At 45.0% G+C, this 21,616-nt stretch overlaps 1 protein-coding gene across 3 annotated transcripts in view; it reads left to right on the top strand.

Annotated features, from left to right (window-relative positions):
* Nucleotides 1-21,616, top strand: part of Invs (inversin) — a 146,866-nt gene that overhangs the window by 115,732 nt on the left and 9,518 nt on the right. For all 3 annotated transcript variants that reach the window (XM_041667844.1, XM_041667843.1, XM_041667845.1), the window contains 3 exons: nt 871-977; nt 5,720-5,932; nt 13,945-14,216. In XM_041667844.1, the coding sequence (XP_041523778.1) occupies nt 871-977; nt 5,720-5,932; nt 13,945-14,216 (592 nt within the window). The remainder of the gene's footprint in view (nt 1-870; nt 978-5,719; nt 5,933-13,944; nt 14,217-21,616) is intronic.

Raw genomic sequence — 21,616 nt, 5'->3', positions numbered from 1 at the left:
AGGACCACGAGGGGTGCACCCACACACTAAGACAATGGGGATGTTCTATTGGGATCTCACCAAGGCCAGCTGGCCTAGGTCTGAAAAAGCATGGGATAAATCCGGACTAGCTGAACATAGCAGACAATGAGGAATACTGAGAATTCAAGAACAATTGCAGTGGGTTTTTGATCCTACTGCACGTACTGGCTTTGTGGGAGCCTAGGCAGTTTGAATGCTCACCTTACGAGACCTGGATAGAGGTGGGCAGTCCTTGGGCTTCCCACAGGTCCGGGAACCCTGATTGCTCTTCGAGCAGATGAGGGGGGGGGGGGACTTGATCGGGGGAGGGGGAGGGAAATGGGAAGCGGTTGTGGGGACGAGGCAGAAATCCTTAATAAATAAATTAAAAAAATAAAAAAATAAAAAAAAATAAAAAAAAAGAAAGAAAAAAAAAGATCTGGATTTAGGGTGGGTCATTCCATTTCAAATGATTTAAATAAGAAGAACCCCTCATAGGTGTGCCTGTCCACTTTGTTTAAGTTCATTCCAGTCCAGATGTAGTCGAGGTAATAACCAACAATAACCATCACACCATTTATTTTTTCTGAATTTGACTCAATTTGGGTGTGCCTCCTGTTTTCTTATAGTGAAAGTCAGAGTTTGCATTCTTGGTTGGAATGTTCTTTGATCAATTTCGAATCCTTCTCATATCTTACCTTGGACGGTGCATGATGCCCTATGACGAACGTGTTCATTGTGGTCACTTTGACTAAGAACCATCTGTTTTGTTATGTTTATTAGTGATCAGTCTGAGGGGACGTTGTCTCTTCTGAGTTGTTATATGTCTGGAATCGCTTACTCCTACAGTTGATTTGTTCATACTTGCAGGGACGAACAGCTTTGCACTGGTCCTGTAACAATGGCTACCTTGATGCAATTAAATTACTGCTAGATTTTGCTGCTTTCCCTAATCAGATGGAGAACAACGAGGAGAGGTAAGCCATTGATTAGAAGGAGAATGGTATAGTGTTGTTCATTTCACATCCTTCCTTTCTGATGAGAAAAAAATCTCATGTTGAGATAGATATTGGTTCAGAAATATGAGTATAGTCATAAAGAAATGTGCCAAGCAATCCTGAGACAGAGGAAAGCGCCACATCTCCATGCAGTGTTCACTTAGAACCATGGGAGTTTTGCACTTGCTCAAAACTTTGCGTACTACATATGGCAGGTTCACATTTGCAGATGGGGAAAAGAACCTTCTTCAAGCTTGTACCTAACATATGGCCAGTGAAATTCTGAAGGACCAGGCCCACAAATTCATGTAGGCTAGAAGAATGAGTTACATATTCAAATTTTTCCTATTAGTGGTAAAGATATAATTCGTTTGTGGACAAAAGGCTGTTGTCATGTGTCTGAAAACATGAAGAAGCTGAGATGAAAGCTGAACATCTATAAATATTCCCTTTTTGAAAAATATGGTTCACAGATATATGCTAGGGTTGCCACTCAAAGACTCTAGCCCAATAAAAAAGGCTCAGACATGGTGGGAGTGTAGCTCAGTTTCAAGTGCCTGCCTACCGTGTGCTCAGCTCTGCATTCCATCCCCAGTGTGGGTGGGAAAGGACCAGATGCAAAGGGAAGCCTAAGCAGGAGAGACTCTGGATCTTGGCTCCAGTAAGGTTCTAGTAAATTGAGGTAGTGACTAAGTTTATGACCAGGCTTCTGAACATCTTCCAGAGTCTTTATTTGTTAGCAAGAAAACTGAAGGTGCCTCTCTTTAAATTCCAAAGGAAAAACAGAAGGGAAAGAGAAGAATCTCCCAAATTAGGGATTTCTTTAAGGAATGTCAGGGCCAGAAAGATGTCTCAGCAGGAAAACACTGACTGCACACGTCTAATGACCTGAGTTCAGTGTGGAGAGAAAGCCAACTCCTGAAAGTTGTTCTCTGAGGTCCACTGTGCATGGCACAGGCTCGCCCACCTTCACACAAGCATCCCTGCAGCAGCTGAGGTCCACTGTGCATGGCACAGGCTCGCCCACCTTCACACAAGCATCCCTGCAGCAGCTGAGGTCCACTGTGCATGGCACAGGCTCGCCCACCTTCACACGTGCATCCCTGCAGCAGCAGCAGTCAATTAAAAAGAAGTCGCTTATTTCCTAAAGCCAATCACAAATCTGTTAGTGCCTGTGAAGTTTAGAAGTGATTAAAAAGAATAATTTACTCTAACAATGTTTATTTCCTAGCTGCTGTCTTTGTAAAGAAACAATGAAAACTGGAGAGAGTGGCTTGTACCCCAGCCTGTCCCGTGTTTCCCCAGCCGTGCATCTCGATAGACACATGTCAGAAGCTGGCACTGCAGCTTATGTTTCCTGACATTCTGGTTTGGGCATTCTGCTGAACTCGTCAGCCCATTCCTGCGTGGCAGGTCCAATTGTGTGTTATCTCTTCTCGTTGTTTCTTGGCTGGTTATCATCAGTGTAGTGCTAATTTCTACTTCTTGTGCATAGGCACTAACCAAGTGATGTTCCCCAAATAGACATCATTTCTGCCAACCTCAGCTGTCTCTCGGTCAATAACCACCTGACAGCCACTCTCTCGTGTCAATGGGAATATTCACAGTGCTTGGATGTTGCTAAATGGAACTTGGGATAGAATGGTAATAACAACACCATGGTGAGTTGCTTAAACACTAGATGTAAACGTCAATCTTGAAACCTGGCTAGATATTTAGATTGTGCCTCTCTGAAGCTAAGATTGATTTGATTAAAAATTCTAATTTGAATAAACCAGTGATTAAAAGAAAACATGGTCGAGACAGAGGAATTGTGTGTTATATTTTACTAAGAAATTTTTGCTAATTTTGATAACATAATGATCCTTGTGGCTGTGCCTGTATTATGTACAGATGAATGCTGAAACACATAGAGATGGACGGACAGGACTCCACAGTTTGCCTTAAAATACTTAAACAAAAATTAAAAGGAAGAAATTGAAAAAGTAAACATGGACCAAAAAATCATTTCTGGTTCTTAAGGTTGGATTTTGAAAATGTGGAGAATTGTTATTTTCAATATTTTATACTTGAAATATCTCACAATGAAAATACAATTTTTCATAATGAAAATATTTAAGATGTTAAGTTCTAACACAGAGACAGCCCTAGAGCTCTGGGTCTCTTCTCTTTCCCCCTCTGTTTTATGGATGAGGAAACAAATCCAGAGAAGGTCATTGACTATGCAGGGCCACACAGGTTCCTCGCTCCCAGTCCGGGTTTTCTGTGATAATCACTACATTCGGTACTTACAGAAAGATTGTTAGGCTTACTGAATATACGTTGTGTGCAAGTTGATTGCACAAGCAATTCTGTTCTACTGGAATGTATTCAATAGTTGGTAGAAGAGGACGTTTTACCACACCAGGAGCTATTTGCTATTAGTTGTAACCTATATTCTGTACAGTTTGCATAATCGTCAGCAAGTTGCTTAACTTTCCTGGGTCTCTATTTATGAAATGAAGATAATGCATTTAGTGACTTGTAAAGGTCACGCCACATTACTGCCCTGTGTCCAGTGGCTCTGATAATCTCTTCATTAGTGGATGTGCAGTCAGAAGAGAAAATTAGTCCTGAATTTACAGAATAACATCTACTCATAAGTGTCCTTTGAGGCTGTTTATTTATGGCCCTCTGTTCCCCAAACAGTAGTAGCAAATTGAGGCGTTCTAAAATGACCGTTTTTTTTTTTCAGCTGTTGGAACTATAGTAAAGAAACCATACATGGATCTCTGACCCACCCAACATAGGCTCTGAATTCAGTTTCCTTCCACCCTTTTTCTGAAAACCTTTTCCTTTTATGCTGTACTGTAACTATTAAGTAAGTTTTGAAGAGAGATTTTCTTTTCAGTCGTCCTGATGTAATTTTCTGAGTCTCACCTTCCATCCCTATAACCTTCTCCTTTCCCTCTTAAGCCAGCTCATGGTTTATGGCTGCACCATGACCTCAGTCGCCCGGTGGGCTTGACCTCAGTGTGCAGTTGTCACTGGGTAACTCTGAGCGTGGGCTCTTTGGAAGTGTTCATGGCAGGCTGATGCAGCATCATAAACCCTGCTGCAGTGTGTCCCGAACAGCAGCTGGCATGCAGGGACTGCTTCTGCATGCTGGACACAGGGCAAGCCCCTTTCCAGTCTCCATCCACTTTCTCCAGGCATTTCTTTAGCTAAGAACCCAAAAGATCAAGTCTGTGGTTAGAAGTGACATTACTGCCATCAGTGGGAGATTACTTTATTTCAGTCTTGGTCCTTTTCCTCCATCTCAAGTCTTCAAATATGCACTGTTGTAGAATGTTAGTTAAAGATGCGTTACATTTGCTTATGCTGTGGAACATTTGTGTAATGATGCAAAGATGTGTTGCATTCTTTTATGTTGCATTTGTTTAATTCTGTAAAGCTGTGTTACTTTGCTAAATGGCCAGTAGCTAGTCAGGAGAGAGAAACAGGCAGGACTGGCAGGTAGAGAGAATAAAAGGAAGGAGAGAGAAAAAGGAGAAGGAGAGAAGGATGCCAGGGGCCAGCCACTCAGCCAGACAACTAGCCACAAAGTAAGGAGGAAAGGAAGACATAGAAACTAGAGAAAAGTAAAGGCCCTGAGGAAAAAGGTAGATGGGATGATTTAAGTTAAGAAAAACTGGCTAGAAATAAGTCAAGCTAAGACATTCGTAGATAAGAACAAGTCTCTGGGAGCTGGGCGGCAGCCCTCCAAAGAGTAAAAGCAACCAACTTCAGTGTATTATTTAAATAATATACTCATTAATCTCTTTTAAATAATGGTTTCCCTGTAATTTTTAATTGTTTAGTCACATTTACTAGTCTTTTATGATTTTTAAGTTTCATATCACTTTTTTAGAAAGGACTTCCTGTTTACTGTTAGAGTCTCCTTTAGTCTTTCATGGATCTTCCAGTACCTGCTTGGTTTCTGATGTGTAGGCCCTTGCTCCATCTGCACTATTTTGGTATATGAAGCAATATACAAGTCTCTCTTTAGATTGGCATGGTCACATATACCTTTAATGACTGTGTGGAGAAACCTTATCTCAAAAACAATCCAATCACCTGCAGTGGCTTGCAGTGACCCTCTGTATCATGGAATCAGTCTCCCCTGTCTGGAAATAGGCCTCTTCTCATAAGCACCAATCAGTAATTACAGAAAAATAATTCAGAGAACCTTTTCAAACAGGTGTAGGGAATCAGTTGGCGCTTGGGAGAAAGAGAAGGAGTCATGCGTTCTCATAGCCTCTAGCTCAGCAGTTCTCAACCTGTGGCTCACAACCCCTTTGGGGGTCAAATGACCCGTTCATAGGGGTCACATATCAAGTATCCTGCATATCAGATATTTACATTACAATTCATAACAGTAGCAAAATTACAGTTAGAAAGTAGCAGTGAAATAATTGTGTGGTTGGGGGTCACCACAACATGAGGAACTGTATTAAAGGGTCACAGCATTAGGAAGGTTGAGAACCACTGCTCTAGCCGGTGAGCTGGCTCCCAGAGCCCAGCTACACAAAAGTGAGACTGCAGCCTCTTGTGTTATTTTGTTTCTCCACAGAGAAGAAAGGAGAGCAGGGAGGTTGGGAAATAGCCCATGGTAGAACGAGCATCTTTCTACTAGATGCTAGTAGAGTTTCCCTGTGCCTTGAATCACAGTCTGTTCAAAACCAGTCTTCCTCTTGTTTCAGGTACACACCCCTTGACTATGCATTGCTTGGTGAGCGCCATGAGGTGATTCAGTTCATGCTGGAACATGGTGCCCTGTCCATCGCAGCTATACAAGACATTGCTGCCTTCAAAATCCAAGCTGTCTACAAAGGATACAAGGTCAGAAAAGCCTTCCGAGACCGGAAGAACCTCCTCATGAAACATGAGCAGCTGAGAAAAGATGCTGCAGCTAAGTAAGTGTAAGCCACATGGGTCACCCTCAGCTGAGAAGTGAAGCCAGGCAGAAGGTGGGAGGGGCCTGAACTCTCTGGGTGAATCAGTTCCTCTGTCACCTTCTCTCTCTGCCTTCCCCGCTGTCTTCCCAGGACTGGTGGAAGGAGGAAGGCCCAACCTCCATCCATTACTCCTGCTAGATCCATCCCTGTTGCTCTAGTCGCTGCAGCCTTGGCAGGAAGTTAGGGTGAGATTGCCACCTAGAGTAAGCCACCAAGGAAGAACTTAGTTTCTTGCCTCTCATGGCTTGTAGAAGCCAAGGAACAACCTCAAGTGTCCTGCTTTAGGTCCCATCCATGTGCTTTTTGAGAGAGTCTCAAAAGCACCTGAAGCTTGCTAAGTAGATTAGCCTGGCTGGCTGGTTAGTTATTCCCCAGAATCTGCCTGTGTCCACCTCCCCAGCCATGAATTACAGGTATGTCATGTTCCATATGCAACATTTCTTTTTTTGTGTGTCTATTTGTTTGTTTGTTTGTTTTTGAGAAAGAGTCTCCTATGTAGATCAGATGAGCCTGGAACTCACAGAAAACTGCCTGCCTCTGCCACCTGAGTGCTGGGAATAAGTGTGCACAACCACCTGTGCACCTCCCTGTAGAGGTTAGCATTGAGTTTCTACTCCCACAGCCTTCAAAAGCTGTATGGCGCCCCACGTCACTAACTCTGGTGTTCACTAGGTGTCCTAGGATATTTGGTGTTAGCATGATTTGTCCAGAATGTGACACTGTTATGAGCTGAGCAGTGTCGGGACATGCTGCTTTTTCTTGTTCATTTATGACCATGAGAAAGAGTTTATGTGTTAGACTCAATAAGGAATTAAAACAGTAATACAATAGAACCACCCTAAAATAGAGCATAATGAAAGCTACCAGAATCTGGTCTCTTTCTCTCTCAAAATACATTTTTAAATCTTTTACTTAACAAAAGCCCCCTGTGGCAAAGCTGAACTTTTAGCATTTGTGCCCCTGTGCTTCAGAGGCATTAGTGAGCATGAGTACTTAAACAAGCACTGTGGCAGTGATCCTCAGGATACAAGGTTGCCCAGATGGCTCAAATCTAAAACTTGGGAAATGGTTGTCTCTTGAGTTTTCTCCTGGTTCTAGAGTTTTAGTCCCCAGCTCACAGAAAGAAGCAAAAACTAAAGGAAACAAAACTATAGAGACTACTGTATTTTCTCCTGCTGATGGTCCCATAAATTCCAGTTTATTATGTAAGAATCTTCCTCCAGAACTCAGTCATGGGGCTGGAGAGATGGCTCAGCAGTTAAGAGTATTGGCTGTACTTCCAGAGGACCCGGGTTCAAATCCAGCACCCACATGACAGCTCACACCTTTCTGTAACTCCAGGGCTTCTGACACCGTCACACAGACATACATGCACACTAATGAACATGAAATAAAAGTAAGTTATAAAAAGGGGTAGCTCTCAGTGGTAGAGCATTTGGCTGCAGATTTCAGTCACACACCTGAATATCAAGTGCAGCTCTGCAAAGGCTGCGTGGCTGAGACTGTATGTCTTCAAAATGGGTTGTCTTCACTTCAACCCATACTCCCTTCCCAGCACAGTAAGAGGAGTGGTAGTGCAGGGGACAGCAGGATGCAAGACCAGCCTGATCAAGACAGCGTTTCTCTCTGGCCCGCAACTTCTTCATCGGTGATAAGTGAGAAGGTAGACTACATGATTTGGGGCATTCTTCAGGTCTGAGGAGACTCCCAAGTTTTCACTAGAGCCTCTTCTTCCTCTCCCAGGGGGACCCCAAGTGTGGTGGATGGACATACTGTTAAGTCAGTGCAGAGCTGGGGACTCAGCACTGTGCAATCTCCTGTATAAAGAATAAATTTTAAAGCACTGGAGCTGGAGAGATGGCTCAGAGGTGAAGAGCACTGATTGTTCTTCCAAAGGTCCTGAGTTCAATTCCCAGCAACCACATGGTGGCTCACAACCATCTGTAATGAAATCTGGTACCCTCTTCTGGCCTGCAGGCATACATGCAGACAGAACACTGTATACAAAATAAATAAATAAATCTTTTTTAAAAAAAAAATTTAAAGCACTGGCATCCTTTAAAGCATTGTACTTCTCAGTTTTTTTCTTTTCCTAACATGGACTTCAGTATCCTAGGCCAGAGGCGTGAAACAGAAAAGGAAATTTTAGAAAATGCCAGACCAGCTCTCCCTCTCATTGTCATTCCAATGAGGTCCTCTACCATGGAAGAAATTTTTGTTTTTAATTTTTAGCTTCTGAAGTTAACATTCAGGGACTCTTTTAAAGGGTCGCTAGACTTGCTTGTGATCATGCTATAGCTTAACAAACTGGGAAAGCTGCAGTGTCTTCTACTGTTGCTCATTACAGACACACCTTCACTGGTATCAGTGTTGGAAGCTGAGTTCATAGCATTCAACTGTCACTTCTCACTCATCCTGTGTGAACCCCACCTCCCCACTCATCCTTGTGTGAACCCCACCTCCCCACTCATCCTTGTGTGAACCCCACCTCCCCACTCATCCCTGTGTGAACCCCACCTCCCCACTCATCCTTGTGTGAACCACACCTCCCCACTCATCCTTGTGTGAACCCCACTACCTTCCACACTCATTTTTATGTAGATGCCCACAGTAGTGGTTTCAATGAAAATGCCCCCCACAGGCCCATAGAGAGCAGCACTATTAGTAGGTGTGACCTTGTTGGAGGAAGCATGTCGATGGGGGTGGGTCTTTGAAGTTTTATGTGCTCAAGTCAAGCCCAGTGTCTCTGTGTGTGTCTCTCTCTTCCTTCTGCCTACTCATCCAGATATAGAACTCTCAGCTACTTCTCCAGCACCATGTCTGCCTGCCTACTGCTATGCTTCCCACCATGATGATAATGGACTAAACCTCTGAACTGTAAGCCAGCCCCAATGAAATGTTTTCCTTAATAAGATTTGTGGTGGTCATAGTGTCTCTTTACAGCAGTAGAATAACTAAGGACCGCCCACCTCTATCCAGGTCTAGTAAGGTGAGCATCCAAACTGCCTAGGCTCCCCCAAAGCCAGTACGTGCAGTAGGATCAAAAACCCACTGCGATTGTTCTTGAGTTCTCAGTATTCCTCATTGTCCGCTATGTTCAGCTAGTCCGGATTTATCCCCAGATGAGGGAGGGGGACTTGATCGGGGGGAGGGGGAGGGAAATGGGAAGCGGTTGCGGGGAGGAGGCAGAAATCCTTAATAAATAAATAAATTTAAAAAAATCAAAAAAAAAAAGAAACCCTAACTAAGACACCCACCTCCTGCACTCAGCTGTGTAGACCCCACCCCCTGCACTCAGACTGTGTAGACCCCACCCCCTGCACTCAGCTGTGTGTAGACCCCACCTCCTGTGTTCATCACTGTGTAGACCCCACCTCCTGTGTTCATCAATGTGTAGACCCCACCTCCTGTGTTCATCACTGTGTAGACCCCACCCCCTGTACTCAGACTGCATAGACCCCACCCCCTGCACTCAGACTGTGTAGACCCCACCCCCTGCACTCAGCTGTGTGTAGACCCCACCTCCTGTGTTCATCACTGTGTAGACCCCACCTCCTGTGTTCATCAATGTGTAGACCCCACCTCCTGTGTTCATCACTGTGTAGACCCCACCTCCTGTGTTCATCACTGTGTAGACCCCACCCCCTGCACTCAGACTGTATAGACCCCACCCCCTGCACTCAGACTGTGTAGACCCCACCCCCTGCACTCAGACTGTGTAGACCCCACCCCCTGCACTCAGCTGTGTGTAGACCCCACCTCCTGTGTTCATCACTGTGTAGACCCCACCTCCTGTGTTCATCACTGTGTAGACCCCACCCCCTGCACTCAGACTGTATAGACCCCACCCCCTGCACTCAGACTGTGTAGACCCCACCCCCTGCACTCAGACTGTGTAGACCCCACCCCCTGCACTCAGCTGTGTGTAGACCCCACCTCCTGTGTTCATCACTGTGTAGACCCCACCCCCTGCACTCAGACTGTGTAGACCCCACCCCCTGCACTCAGCTGTGTGTAGACCCCACCTCCTGTGTTCATCACTGTGTAGACCCCACCCCCTGCACTCAGACTGTGTAGACCCCACCCCCTGCACTCAGCTGTGTGTAGACCCCACCTCCTGTGTTCATCACTGTGTAGACCCCACCCCCTGCACTCAGACTGTATGGACCCCACCCCCTGCACTCAGACTGTGTAGACCCCACCCCCTGCACTCAGCTTCTCCAAGGAGAAGGTCTTGGAGAATGCTCTCATTTTCATTTTAACTCTCAGCAGGTATTTCTTAAGTTCTGAGTTGTTTGATTTGTCTTTGAGATTTTGAGAAATTTCTATTTCAGAAATAAAACCCAGAATTCTGCTGCTGAATCTTTAATGAAGGTGTGTCAGGCACATGCCATTATCTCAATGTCCGTTTCTTATTTAACCATGTTTGGACATCAGGACTCAGGTTTGTAAAGTGAGCAAGTGAAAGGATTCATTAAACATGCAGGAAAGTGATCTCTAAATCATGATGGAGAAGTTGGGAGAGATGAAGATTACAGATATACTTTCTAAGAGGTGTTTTAGAAAGTCCTATTTAAGAAATACCCATACTAATTTAAAAGCACTTCATAACTCATAGGGCACTATGTTGCTGCCAAAATAAACATACTATAATTTCCCTGCCAGAGCATAGAGTGGAAATCAGACTTAGGTGGAGCCTTGTTATGTCAATCACCCATCTTCCTTGATGCCTCCTTTGTTTAGGGTATTATTTCGCTTTCATCTCCCTCACTCTTCCTTCCTCCATCTTTTGAATTGTACCATCTCCAGACTGATCTCAGCCCTACTCTTCTGGCTTCTGCACATGCTATACTGTTTTCCACTAAAAAAAAATGTACCCATTATTAGAAATTAAATTAGAATCAGACCAGTAGTTCCAGCTACTCCGGAGGATGGTACAGAAGGGTCATATGAATCCAGGACTTCAAGACCTGTGTAGACAACATAGATATCCCCAAAAATATTTTTAATTAGATCACCACTGTAGAAAACCCTTAATCAGTCTCACACCAATGTCCACTGGGCATTTCCACTTTGCCATGCGGGCCGCCTGACAACACATCGGGTCACTGGCACACCACTTCAATAGCTGTTGTTCTTGAATACCAGTGCTGTCTCTCCATTACAACCCCACAGCCTTTGCATTTCATGTTTGGGCATTTCAAACTTTTTGTTCTTCCTCACTGACCCCACTGAGAGACCTGAGCTTCCTTCTGTCTAGTGTACGAGATCACCTTTTAGAGTTACACAAGTAAGTCCAGTCTGACCACCTAGGCAAGTTCTTTGGATGCTTAAATCCTTTCTGCAAGGAGTTCTGTGTCCTCCAAAAAATGAAATAATAGGGGATGTTGTACATTCCATCAATGAGGTTTGTGTCTGACACTTCATTTCTTTCTTGTTAAATTCTGTTAGGTTATATGTATGTATGTGTGCCTGTGTCTGAGTGTGTGCATATGAGTACAAGGGCCCTCTGAGACCAGAGAGGCATAGGATCCCCGGGTTTGGAGTTATAAGCGGTTGTGAACTTCCTGATTGGGTGCCAGGAACCAAACTCGTGTTCTCTGCAAGAGCAGTATATGCTTTTAACTCTTGACCATCGCTCCAGCCCCCTGAGAGTGTTTTTTCCCTTGAAGCTACCCCTTAAAGCCAAAGGGAAAATTCTAAATGTTTTCTCACAAACTCTGAAGAGTGCTCATGACACTCCCATCCCTGCCACAGACATCCTTTGGTTTGACAGCAGATCTTATTGCAGCCTGCTCCCCTGTACCCCCCAGTTCATCAGCCTCTCTTCAGGGCTGGGCTTTGCAGCCTGCTCCCCTGTACCCCCCAGTTCATCAGCCTCTCTTCAGGGCTGGGCTGTGTGCCCCACTCTTTTGCTCACACAGCCATCTAATCCATGAGGAGTTATTTCTGTGGTCTCCTTCGTGCAACCCAGTGCCTCAGAAGTTTCCTTAATCAGGTGGGCTGCAAGGTTCTAGGAATGCCCTCGGACCATACACAGCATTTCATATGTCAAGAGTATATATTCATTTTGGGGAAAGAAGAGTTACAGATTTTTTTACTCTCATTATCAAAGTGACTGGTGAGTCATGAGATTTTTTTTTTTAGCTGGACTGAATGTCTGAGGCCCTTCCAGCTCTAACGTTCAATAAGCCAAAGGTCCCAGACACGCAACATTTTCTTATTCCCTGAAGAGGACGTTAAAGACCAAATATTACTCCACCTGTTATTCAGAGACAGTGAAGGGATAGAGGCTGACAGACCCCAGACACTGAGCAACAGCAGCGGGAAAGGTTACAGCTAAACCTGTCTCATGCTGTAGTCAGGTCTGCTCACTGCAATGTTCCAGCGGGAGCTCAGTTGTCATCTCTCAAGGTACTGTAGAAGGGAAATTTAAAATCACAGCAAGCACTAGAGATGTCTTGTCAGTCAAAGCCTGGGTGTGAGCAGGGTTCAAGTCTTGCTCATGTTCTTCCCTTGGACCAGAATAACCTCTCTTTCCACTCTTCCCTCCTCTGACATTCTTCATAAGAAGTCTCTCCCTGCCTCTGTCTAATTAGTGTCTGCCTCCTGCACCCCCTTATCTCTGTGCAGACACCTCCGTTGTAGCACTCATCCCACCCAGACCTCCCTCCCGTCTGCAGGAGGATGTGGATCTGCTTCCCCCACTCGACTGTCAATTCCTTAAGAGCAGGGATTGGGTGTTTTGTCTTCATATCTCCGGTGCCTTACAACACGTGGCATACAGCAAGAATGTAATAAATAAATATTCTGTAACTGCCCGTGCAGTGGTTCCGAGATGTCTCATCTGGCCTTCTCTAGAGCTGTATAGTCTTTCCCCCATCTCATGTGTGTACATGGTATGTGTGTGTAGATGTGCACACCTTGGTGCATATGTGGGGGTCAGCTGATAACTTTGAGGGGCCAGTCTTCTCCTTCTGCAGCATGTGGGTCCCTGGGATTGAACTCTGGTTCTCAGGCTTGCATAGCAAGCACCTCTATCCACTGAGCCATCTCGCGGCCGGCCCTAACCTTTTGGGATTGTGACATGACATTGTTATACACAATTGTGTTTGACCACATTCATAGCTATCCAGTGGCTACACGTTGGACATGCCTTCTATGCCTTAGTTTCCCCCTTTGTCAGAAGGAATCACTGGACACTTTATTGGTTACTTCTGTGCTGCTGTGACCAAAATGACTGAGGAAATAGAATTTTGGCTCATGGTTTCAGTGCAACCATCCTTGCTGGTGGGGAGGGTGTGGTGGCGCACAGCAGCCCACATTATAGCAGCCAAGAAGTAGGGAGAACGAACAGAAAGGGGAGGGGCAAATATAGGTGCTGGTCTCTGGGCCTGGCCTCTGCTCCGGCTTCTTTTACATTGCCGCTCAAAGGCTGAGCTGAGCCCCCCAGTACACTGCTCATGCCTGGCTTTTGAAGATCATCGCAGGGGCCCCACTTGCAAAGGGTTTTGCTTGACTTCTTGGCTAGAGCTTTGAGGTTGCCTGCAAGTATCTTTTCCATGTCATTTCCATTTGTGACAGCCTTTTCTACAAGCAGAGCTGAGTCAAGGCAGTCCCTGTGGTCTCAGTGGCATTCTGCTCTGCTTTCTGGAGCAGGAGAGAAAGGAGTGGAGTTGTGGTTAGTTCCAGGGCCCACATGATTGGTAAATTACACATTCTAGTAACCTAGCTTGACTGTTTATGTCTCAGCTACGCAGAGTGATCTGCCTGATGGTTTCAGGCTACACTCTGTAACGCCTGGGACAAGGAGGTGGTTGCTATCATACTTAGAGGAGAAGCCCGCCATAGAAAGTGTTTATCCATAACCATCCTGTGCTGTAACAGTTCTTCCCAACCTTTCAGCTCTCTTGAAGACTCTCAAGTAGTTGAGGCCCTTTTGACTTTTTCTTCTTTGGCTTTGTTTCCAGAAAACGGGAGGAGGAAAATAAGAGGAAAGAAGCTGAACAGCAAAAAGAGCTGCAAAGTACAGACCCCAGTCCCCACATTCTCCCCTGTCCACCCAGCCCCCAGAGCAAGCCCAGCAAGCAGAGTGTGGCCCCTAGCAAACAGCCACCTGCTGGCCACACAGTCCAAAGCGCTGACCCAGAGCACAGCAGGTCTCTAGGTCAGTGTCCAGGCAGAGCTTCCCACAAGGATTCTTCCTCAGACCTTCAGGGAACAGCCTCCAGAAAGCCAAATGGTAAGTGTGCCCTGTGCTATCAACAACCCATAGAGCGGGCTTTGCCAGGCAGTTAGTAGGGCAGATCTGAGACCTGCTGCAGCGTGCTCTGTGGTGTTTGTCTTTCTCTCTTCTTGCGTTGCTGACGTTTACTGGAACACTTTGGGATTCTAGCCTAACTAATTTGTCGGGTTCTGAGTATATTTCTTTGATCTAGTTTTGGCACTATGGCTCTGGTATTACGCATGTAACTTGCTTCAGTCTGCTAACAGCATGTTACCACTGAGTGAAACATTCAGACTACTCTTTCACTAGGTAGCCGCACCACGTTTAATACCATTGCTGGGGCTGCCCACATCAGGTTGCTTAGAATCCCCTGACACTCCAGCTCCAGAAGATCCGGCTCTGTCTTCTGTGCTTCATGGGTACTTGCATTCACACTTACATATCCCCGCCCACTGACACACAGTTACATATATATATGTGTGTGTGTGTGTGTGTGTGTGTGTATGTGTATGTGTATATGCATGTATATATATGTAAAGTATATACTAAGTATAATAATATGGAATTCTATATAATATATTAGTAATATATTAAGTATATACATACTTAATTTTAAAAATAATAAAAACAAACCTTTAAATAAATATCATTGGCAAAGATCAGATGCTATAATTTTCATTTAAGTCATCAAATATAATTTATAAAAGTCATAAAGAAAGCTAATTTAGATACACATATTTCTGTCCTTCTGTTGCTATCCCTTCTTCCTGATGCTCTAAGATTCCTATTCCTGTCATTTTCTTTGTGGTTGAAGAGCTTTCTGTAGCTAATCTTTACGGTCTACCAGCAGCTTAGTCATGGCATTTTCCCTTGTTTTGAGTTCCCAAGAAGCCACATTGGATCTGTGCTTGGCAGTTCTTTTACCATATTATGTCACTTCCTTCTGGGTTCCTTGGTTTGAGATGAGAAAAACCATTGTCATACACATTGGTCTTCCTTGGGAACATTCCTGGGTAGCATGTCATTCTTCTGTTTTCAAGATGCTTTCATTATCTTTAGTTTTCAAAAGTTTATCTCACCATGAGTTTCTGATTTGTCTCTGTGTTGTAGTTCATCTGGTGCCAAGAGTCCCCAAGACTCTTTAATGTGATCAGTTACTGGGAGAAATATACAGGATTCGGGAGCGGACTGTCCTCAGAGCTGTGACATATGTTACAATACCCACAACAAAACCAGCAAAGGAAAAACTTCTCCATGCAAAGGCTCTGGGAAAGTTACACACACACACACACACATACACACACACACACACAGAGTTTTACTTCAGCAGCAAATTATAATGACCAGTGTCACAACCTTTTTTCTTCCAGAAAAACTCCCATGAGCCTAGGAGGTCATGATTCTACACAGGCACCTCAGCTTAGTGTACACATAATTCTAGACTCCCGGGAAAGCAGGTATTTGTCATGGACCGCAGTGTTTGCACAAACCAGTTGAAGCCCTTTGAACTGCTCTCCTCGACTAGAGATTAATGAAAGCCTCCCAAAAGTTACAGGCTAATGCTGATATGATTTTTAAAAAGCAAATATCTTAGTATAAATTATTATGAAAAGTTCTCTGAGGTCTCGCTGTCACTTAGTCACTTGTTTGGGCAATCCAGCCTGTCTCTCTAAATCTCAATTTCCTTAGCTATAAAATGGAAGTTATGGATAGAAAGAAAACATTCTATAGGATTTATTCTAGCCCGTGACCTATAAATCTTTAGTAACTGGTACTGGTATTAAGCCAAACTGCTAATCTCACCATACGTAAAGGCCTAAACATTTCTGGGATTCCATTCAGTGTCCCTGTGTCAGCACCGTAAGCCCAAGTACAGTGCCCACATCATGGGCACTGATTAGCTGCCATGATGTGGCAGCCATGTTAAATTCTTTGGGTTCTTTCTTAGGGCCCTGTCAGGTGACATTTTCTCTGTTTTCTGTATGAATGAAAAGTGCTTCTTCTCTGGTCCAACCATATCACCCCTCTGAACAAGGCCACACTTCCGTGTTCTGTGCCCACCCCTCTCCTGGCCTCCCCTATACATCAGCGTCACTGTTATTCCTGGCGGCTTTGTCTACTTTTCCCACCAGACTGCAAGATCTGTAAATACTGGATTGCTGTTGTCGTCTACTGCTATATGACACGTCACACTGAAGCTAAGTGGCTTAGAGCACCAGCTCATCGTTTCCCAGAATTCTGTGGCTTACCAGTTCCTTTGCAGGTTTCCAAAGGCCTTGTCCTTATGGCTTCCCTCAGACAGAGAGCAGATTGGATTGCATTGTCAGAGTCATGCCTCACATGTCTGGCAGCAGTGCCACTGTCACGTGGGATTCCATGACCCTGTTGCATGTCCTTTCCATCCTCCAGCAAGCTAGACTAGCACCCTACACAGTGTTCCTAGGAAACAAAAGCAAAAACTCCAGAACCTCCTTAGAAACAGGCTGCAGAATGCACATACCATGCTTGCGGGTCAGTGAGAGTTAGGGACCAACTCAGACTCAGTGATGTGCACTCTGGCATGGGAGGAACTGTTGAGTAGTCTGTCACATCTCCACTTGGGGCACAGCTTGGTCACATGTTTCTGATATAAGAAGTGGTCTTACTTTTATATCAGACCCCAAATCTTACCCCAACGATCATATCAAGCTTGAAGTTCAGATGTGTTGGAGGTTCCCAGAGTAGGACTCTTCTAATTCAGACATATAAATAAATGTATTTATTTATAACTGTCTATAAATAAAGATGTATTATCCATGTTCCCACATGCCTGAATCCCAACCATAGTGTGAGAACAGAATACACATCTGATGGTCTTGTTCAGGTGGAGTAGGAGGCACATCCAGCCACAGTCTTTACTGGGCATGTGCCCAGTAAACCCATTTCTGTGGCAAGATGAGCTTCTCTGCTCAGTCCACTGAGTCATGCAAGCATTCATCTAGCAGAGAAGCTCTTAGCCCACACTGTACCCTGTAGTGCTGAATTAGCAGGCAAGGCTGAGAACCACGTCACCAGATTCTCTCCTCCAGCAGTGAGCACAGCACCGATTACCCAGGAATGTGAGCTCTGACTCTGACCCTGGAGCCTCAGGTAGACAGTGCTGTGCTGCTGTGCTGCTCTCCAGAGAGTGACTGCATGTCAGCTCACTGTAGAGCCAGTGAGCTGTGAACGGACAGGGTCATGATAGGTGGCCTCCGACCTCGAACACTGCGCACTTCTTCAGGTTCTGATCAGCGTTTCTTCTGTCCCTTAGTCACACTGCGTCTAGCTGGGCTTCTCATGCATGGTTTGGACCAGATTATGGTATTTGCTATTGTAACGTATTCCTTCTGTTATGTGATATATGGAGTATAGCCTGCAATAGAAGAGCGCATGTGTGTGTGTATATGTGTGTGTGTATGTGTGTGTATGTATGTGTATATGTGTGTATGTATGTGTGTATGTATGTGGATATGTGTGTGTATATGTGTGTATGTGTGTGTATATGTGTGTATATATGTGTGTATGTATGTGTATATGTGTGTATGTATGTGTATATGTGTGTGTATGTGTATATGTGTGTGTATGTATGTGTATATGTGTGTGTATGTATGTGGATATGTGTGTATGTATGTGGATATGTGTGTGTATTTATGTGGATATGTGTGTGTATGTGTGTGTATGTGTGTGTATGTGTGTGTATGTGTGTGTATGTGTGTGTATATGTGTGTATGCATAAAACATTGCATATAGGCTGGACCCAGAGCATAAACCTGTTATCTTGGCACTCATGAAGCTCGAGTAGGAGGATTGCCTCATCTTTCATGGCTCAGAGGCGAAGGTGCTTGCCTCCAAGCCTAACAACCTGCGTTCATGCTTGGGACCCAAAGGACAGGAGAGACTTGACTCCTTCAAGGGATCATCTGACTTCCACACCCTTGCCTTAGCATACACTGCTAACATTCTCTCTCTCTCTCTCTCTCTCTCTCTCTCTCTCTCTCTCTCACACACACACACACACACACACACACACACACACAAATAAAAATGTAGCTAAAAGAACATTGCATGTTCTAAGGCACCATGCTTTAATTATGTCTATGCACACTCATGAATACATGTACATAAGGATGTACATTAGGCCACAGTTACTTCTTGGTATAAACCATTGTCAAACAAGTCTGAGATAAGGGAATTCTTGCTCATTTGAAAATAGAAAGTGACACCCTAATATGGAGCTTTTATGAAGAGCTATATTCAGATATGCAGACAGGGTCTCTGCTGTTGCCTCTTCCAGAGCTGGACAGGAGGCTAATGATGCTGGTTGCGCTGGAAGGAAATGGAGCTCCCATTTCACAACTTTGACCCTGTTCACCTGCCCAAGAGGCCACAATACAAATGGGGAAGGTAGATGCTATTTTCGTGGGGTTCCCAGGAAGCCCCACATCACTGGACAAAAGACACTACAGCTCACGTTGTTGGGTCACATTGAGAAGGGTTGGGTTTACTCACCTAACGTGAGTAGGCAGTACACACCTTGAAATGGGAGCATCCAGCAAGTGGGAAGTACCGGTGCCTCTGTTCCGCTGCCCAGCCTTACCGACTCAGGTAACAGAGGAGCTTAATTGCCTTGCAAAGCACCCAGCATGGCCTCCTCAGAAGGGCCACTAGGGGTTAGAGAGATGACTGCATGGGACTGGACGGTCCTCGCAAAGGATCAGAGTTCAGGTTCCCAGCACCCACACTGAAGGGAGCTCACAGCTCTGGGGACCTTTTCCTGGCCTCCTTGGCACTGCATACATGGGCACTGCACCACTCCCCCACTCCTGCCTTCCCCACATACGAACAATTAGAAATCGTTTTTTAAAAAAACAAAAAGGACCAGGAACCTGAGTATTTTGAAGGAGGGTAAGCCTCAGCATGTCTTGCTGTGTGGTATATACTGTATGCAGAGCATGCTGGCTGCATGGATTTGGGCTTACATGTGAACTCTGTCTTAGTAGGGTTTCTCTTGCTGTTTTAAACACATGTCTAAAAGCAACATAGGGAAGATAGGGTTTATTTGAGCTTACACCTTTCAGCCCATCACAGATGGGCATCAAGTTCTATACATGTGAGATGGAACTCAAGACAAGAACTAGGAGACAGGAATGGAAGCAAACAGCATGGAGGAACAGTGCTTGGCTTGCTCATCTGCTTCCTTCCTTCCTTTTCCCTTTGGCTTTTGGTTTTTCGACACAGGGTCTCTCCGTGTAGCCCTATCTGTCCTAGAACTTATACTGTAGACCAGGCTGGCCTTGAACTCAGAGATCCACGTGTCTTGGCCTCCCAAGTGCTGAGATTAAAGGTGTGCACCACCAATGCCCGGCTTGTCATCCTGCTTTCTTATACCACCTGCCTCCAGTTGGCTGGGCCCTTCTCCATCAATTAGCAATCAAGAAAATGCTCTACAGATTTATCTGCAGGCAATCTGATGATGGCATTTTTGAGGTTCCTCTTATCAAGAAGTTCTAGCTTGTGTCAAGTTAACAACAACAACAAAAAGTTACCAGGACAGACCCCACCACTCACTGGCTGTGTAACATGAGGCTAGTGACAACTTCAAGCCTCAGGGTCCTAATGAGAGAGGGGTATGCAGTAACAGAGCAGGCCTGCTTTTTGTCCGCCCAGCTCCCGCATGACTAGCTTTACCCGAAATAACAACCCACAAACTGTATTCTTTTAAACACTGCTTGGCCCATTAGTTCTAGCCTCTTATTGGCTAATTCTCACATCTTGATTAACCCATTTCTAATAATCTGTGTAGCACCACAAGCTGGTGGCTTACCGGGAAATATTCAGCATGTCTGACCTGGCAGCTGGCTCCATGGCGGCTGCCCTGGAGAGGAGAGGCACAGCGGCGTCTGGCTCACTTCCCTTCTTCCCAGCATTCTGTTCGGTCTACTCCACCTATCTAAATTTTGCCCTATCAGGCCAAGCAGTTTTCTTTATTAATTAACCAATGAAAGCAACAGATGGAAATAAGACCCTCCCACATCGGGAGTAGGGTGCAGTGATTCACCTCTGTAATCCCAGCATTATCAACTGAGGCAGAAGGGATCACCAAGAGTTCAAGGCTGGCCTGTCTCAAATTTAAAAATTGTAAAATAAACTGAAAGTAACAAGGGAAGATAATGCCTTGTGTAGAAAGTAATGAGCACCATGTGGTAGGCCGTGTAAATTAAGGACATTCCACAGCACTGTGCAGATGTAGGCTGTGGGGATGTAAGCAGTCATGATTATCAAAAAGATGACTGTGTCTGAGTGGAGGGATCAGAAGGACCAGATGGGGTCGGTACTCAGGCAGTGGTGGCAGCTTGGAGAGTAGGAGAATGCCACAAGAGTAGAGCTGCCTAGGGGAGGTGGAGAGAATTCTTGGGTAAATACCAAATTTGCTTTATCTTCCCTGGGAATCTGGTAGGAGTGTCTCTTTACCTACGTGTGTGTCAGGCCCCGTAAAGGCATTGATGATGGTAGGTGTGAGGGAGCTTGGTCTGTGGAGAGGGCAGAGGTGAGACAACTAGCGAGCAGCAATGGGGAACACATGCTGGCTTTGTGAGAAACCGCCACTCTCCCTTTCAAGTGGCTGTGCCGTTTCCCTCTCCAGCAGTGAGCAGCGGGAGTTGTCCCAGCGGTTCTCCAGCTACCCATGTCCCTCACAGTGCTAACAGGTGAGCAGCAGTACCCATCCACGGGGGCCATTCCCACCTCACCCCTCACCCCGTGGGAAAATGTGCTTTTATTCCTGGGTTATATTTTCTGTGTTTACTTTGCACAATTGAATAGATATAGGAGAAACATGCATGCATGTACACACAAAACCCTCTATAACAAGTACCATATTCTTTTACACTAAGAATAGTTTGTCTGGAGAGATGGATCAATGGGTTAAAGTGCTATCAAGCCTGAGTTCAAGCTCCAGAACCCACATGGTAGAAGGAAAAATGAAGTTCTGCAAATTGTCCTCACACACACACTCACTAAGTGTAATAATTTTTAAATTACACTTATTTTAAAACCCATTTCTGGAAACATTATCTGAATATATGTCTTAGTTACTTTCCTGTTGCTGTGAATAGACAGCATGACCAAGGCAATGTATAAAGTTTTTTGGAGCTTACAGTTTCAGAGGGCAAGTCCATGCCCTCATGATGGGGAGCATAACAGCGGGCAGGCAGACATGCATGGTGCTAGAGGAGAGGAGAGGAGAGGAGAGGAGAGGAGAGGAGAGGAGAGAGAGAGAGAGAGAGAGAGAGAGAGAGCGCTAACTAGGATTACTGTGGTCTTTTGAAACCTCAGAACCCACCTTCAGTGGCATACCTTCAACAAGGCCACATCTCCTAACCTCTCCCAAACTG

The sequence above is a fragment of the Microtus oregoni genome, unplaced genomic scaffold, assembly GCF_018167655.1.
Source record: "Microtus oregoni isolate MIOR12 unplaced genomic scaffold, Mior012 000017F_ref0000208, whole genome shotgun sequence".
NCBI lineage: Eukaryota > Metazoa > Chordata > Mammalia > Rodentia > Cricetidae > Microtus > Microtus oregoni.
This window is presented reverse-complemented; position numbering and strand designations above follow the sequence as displayed.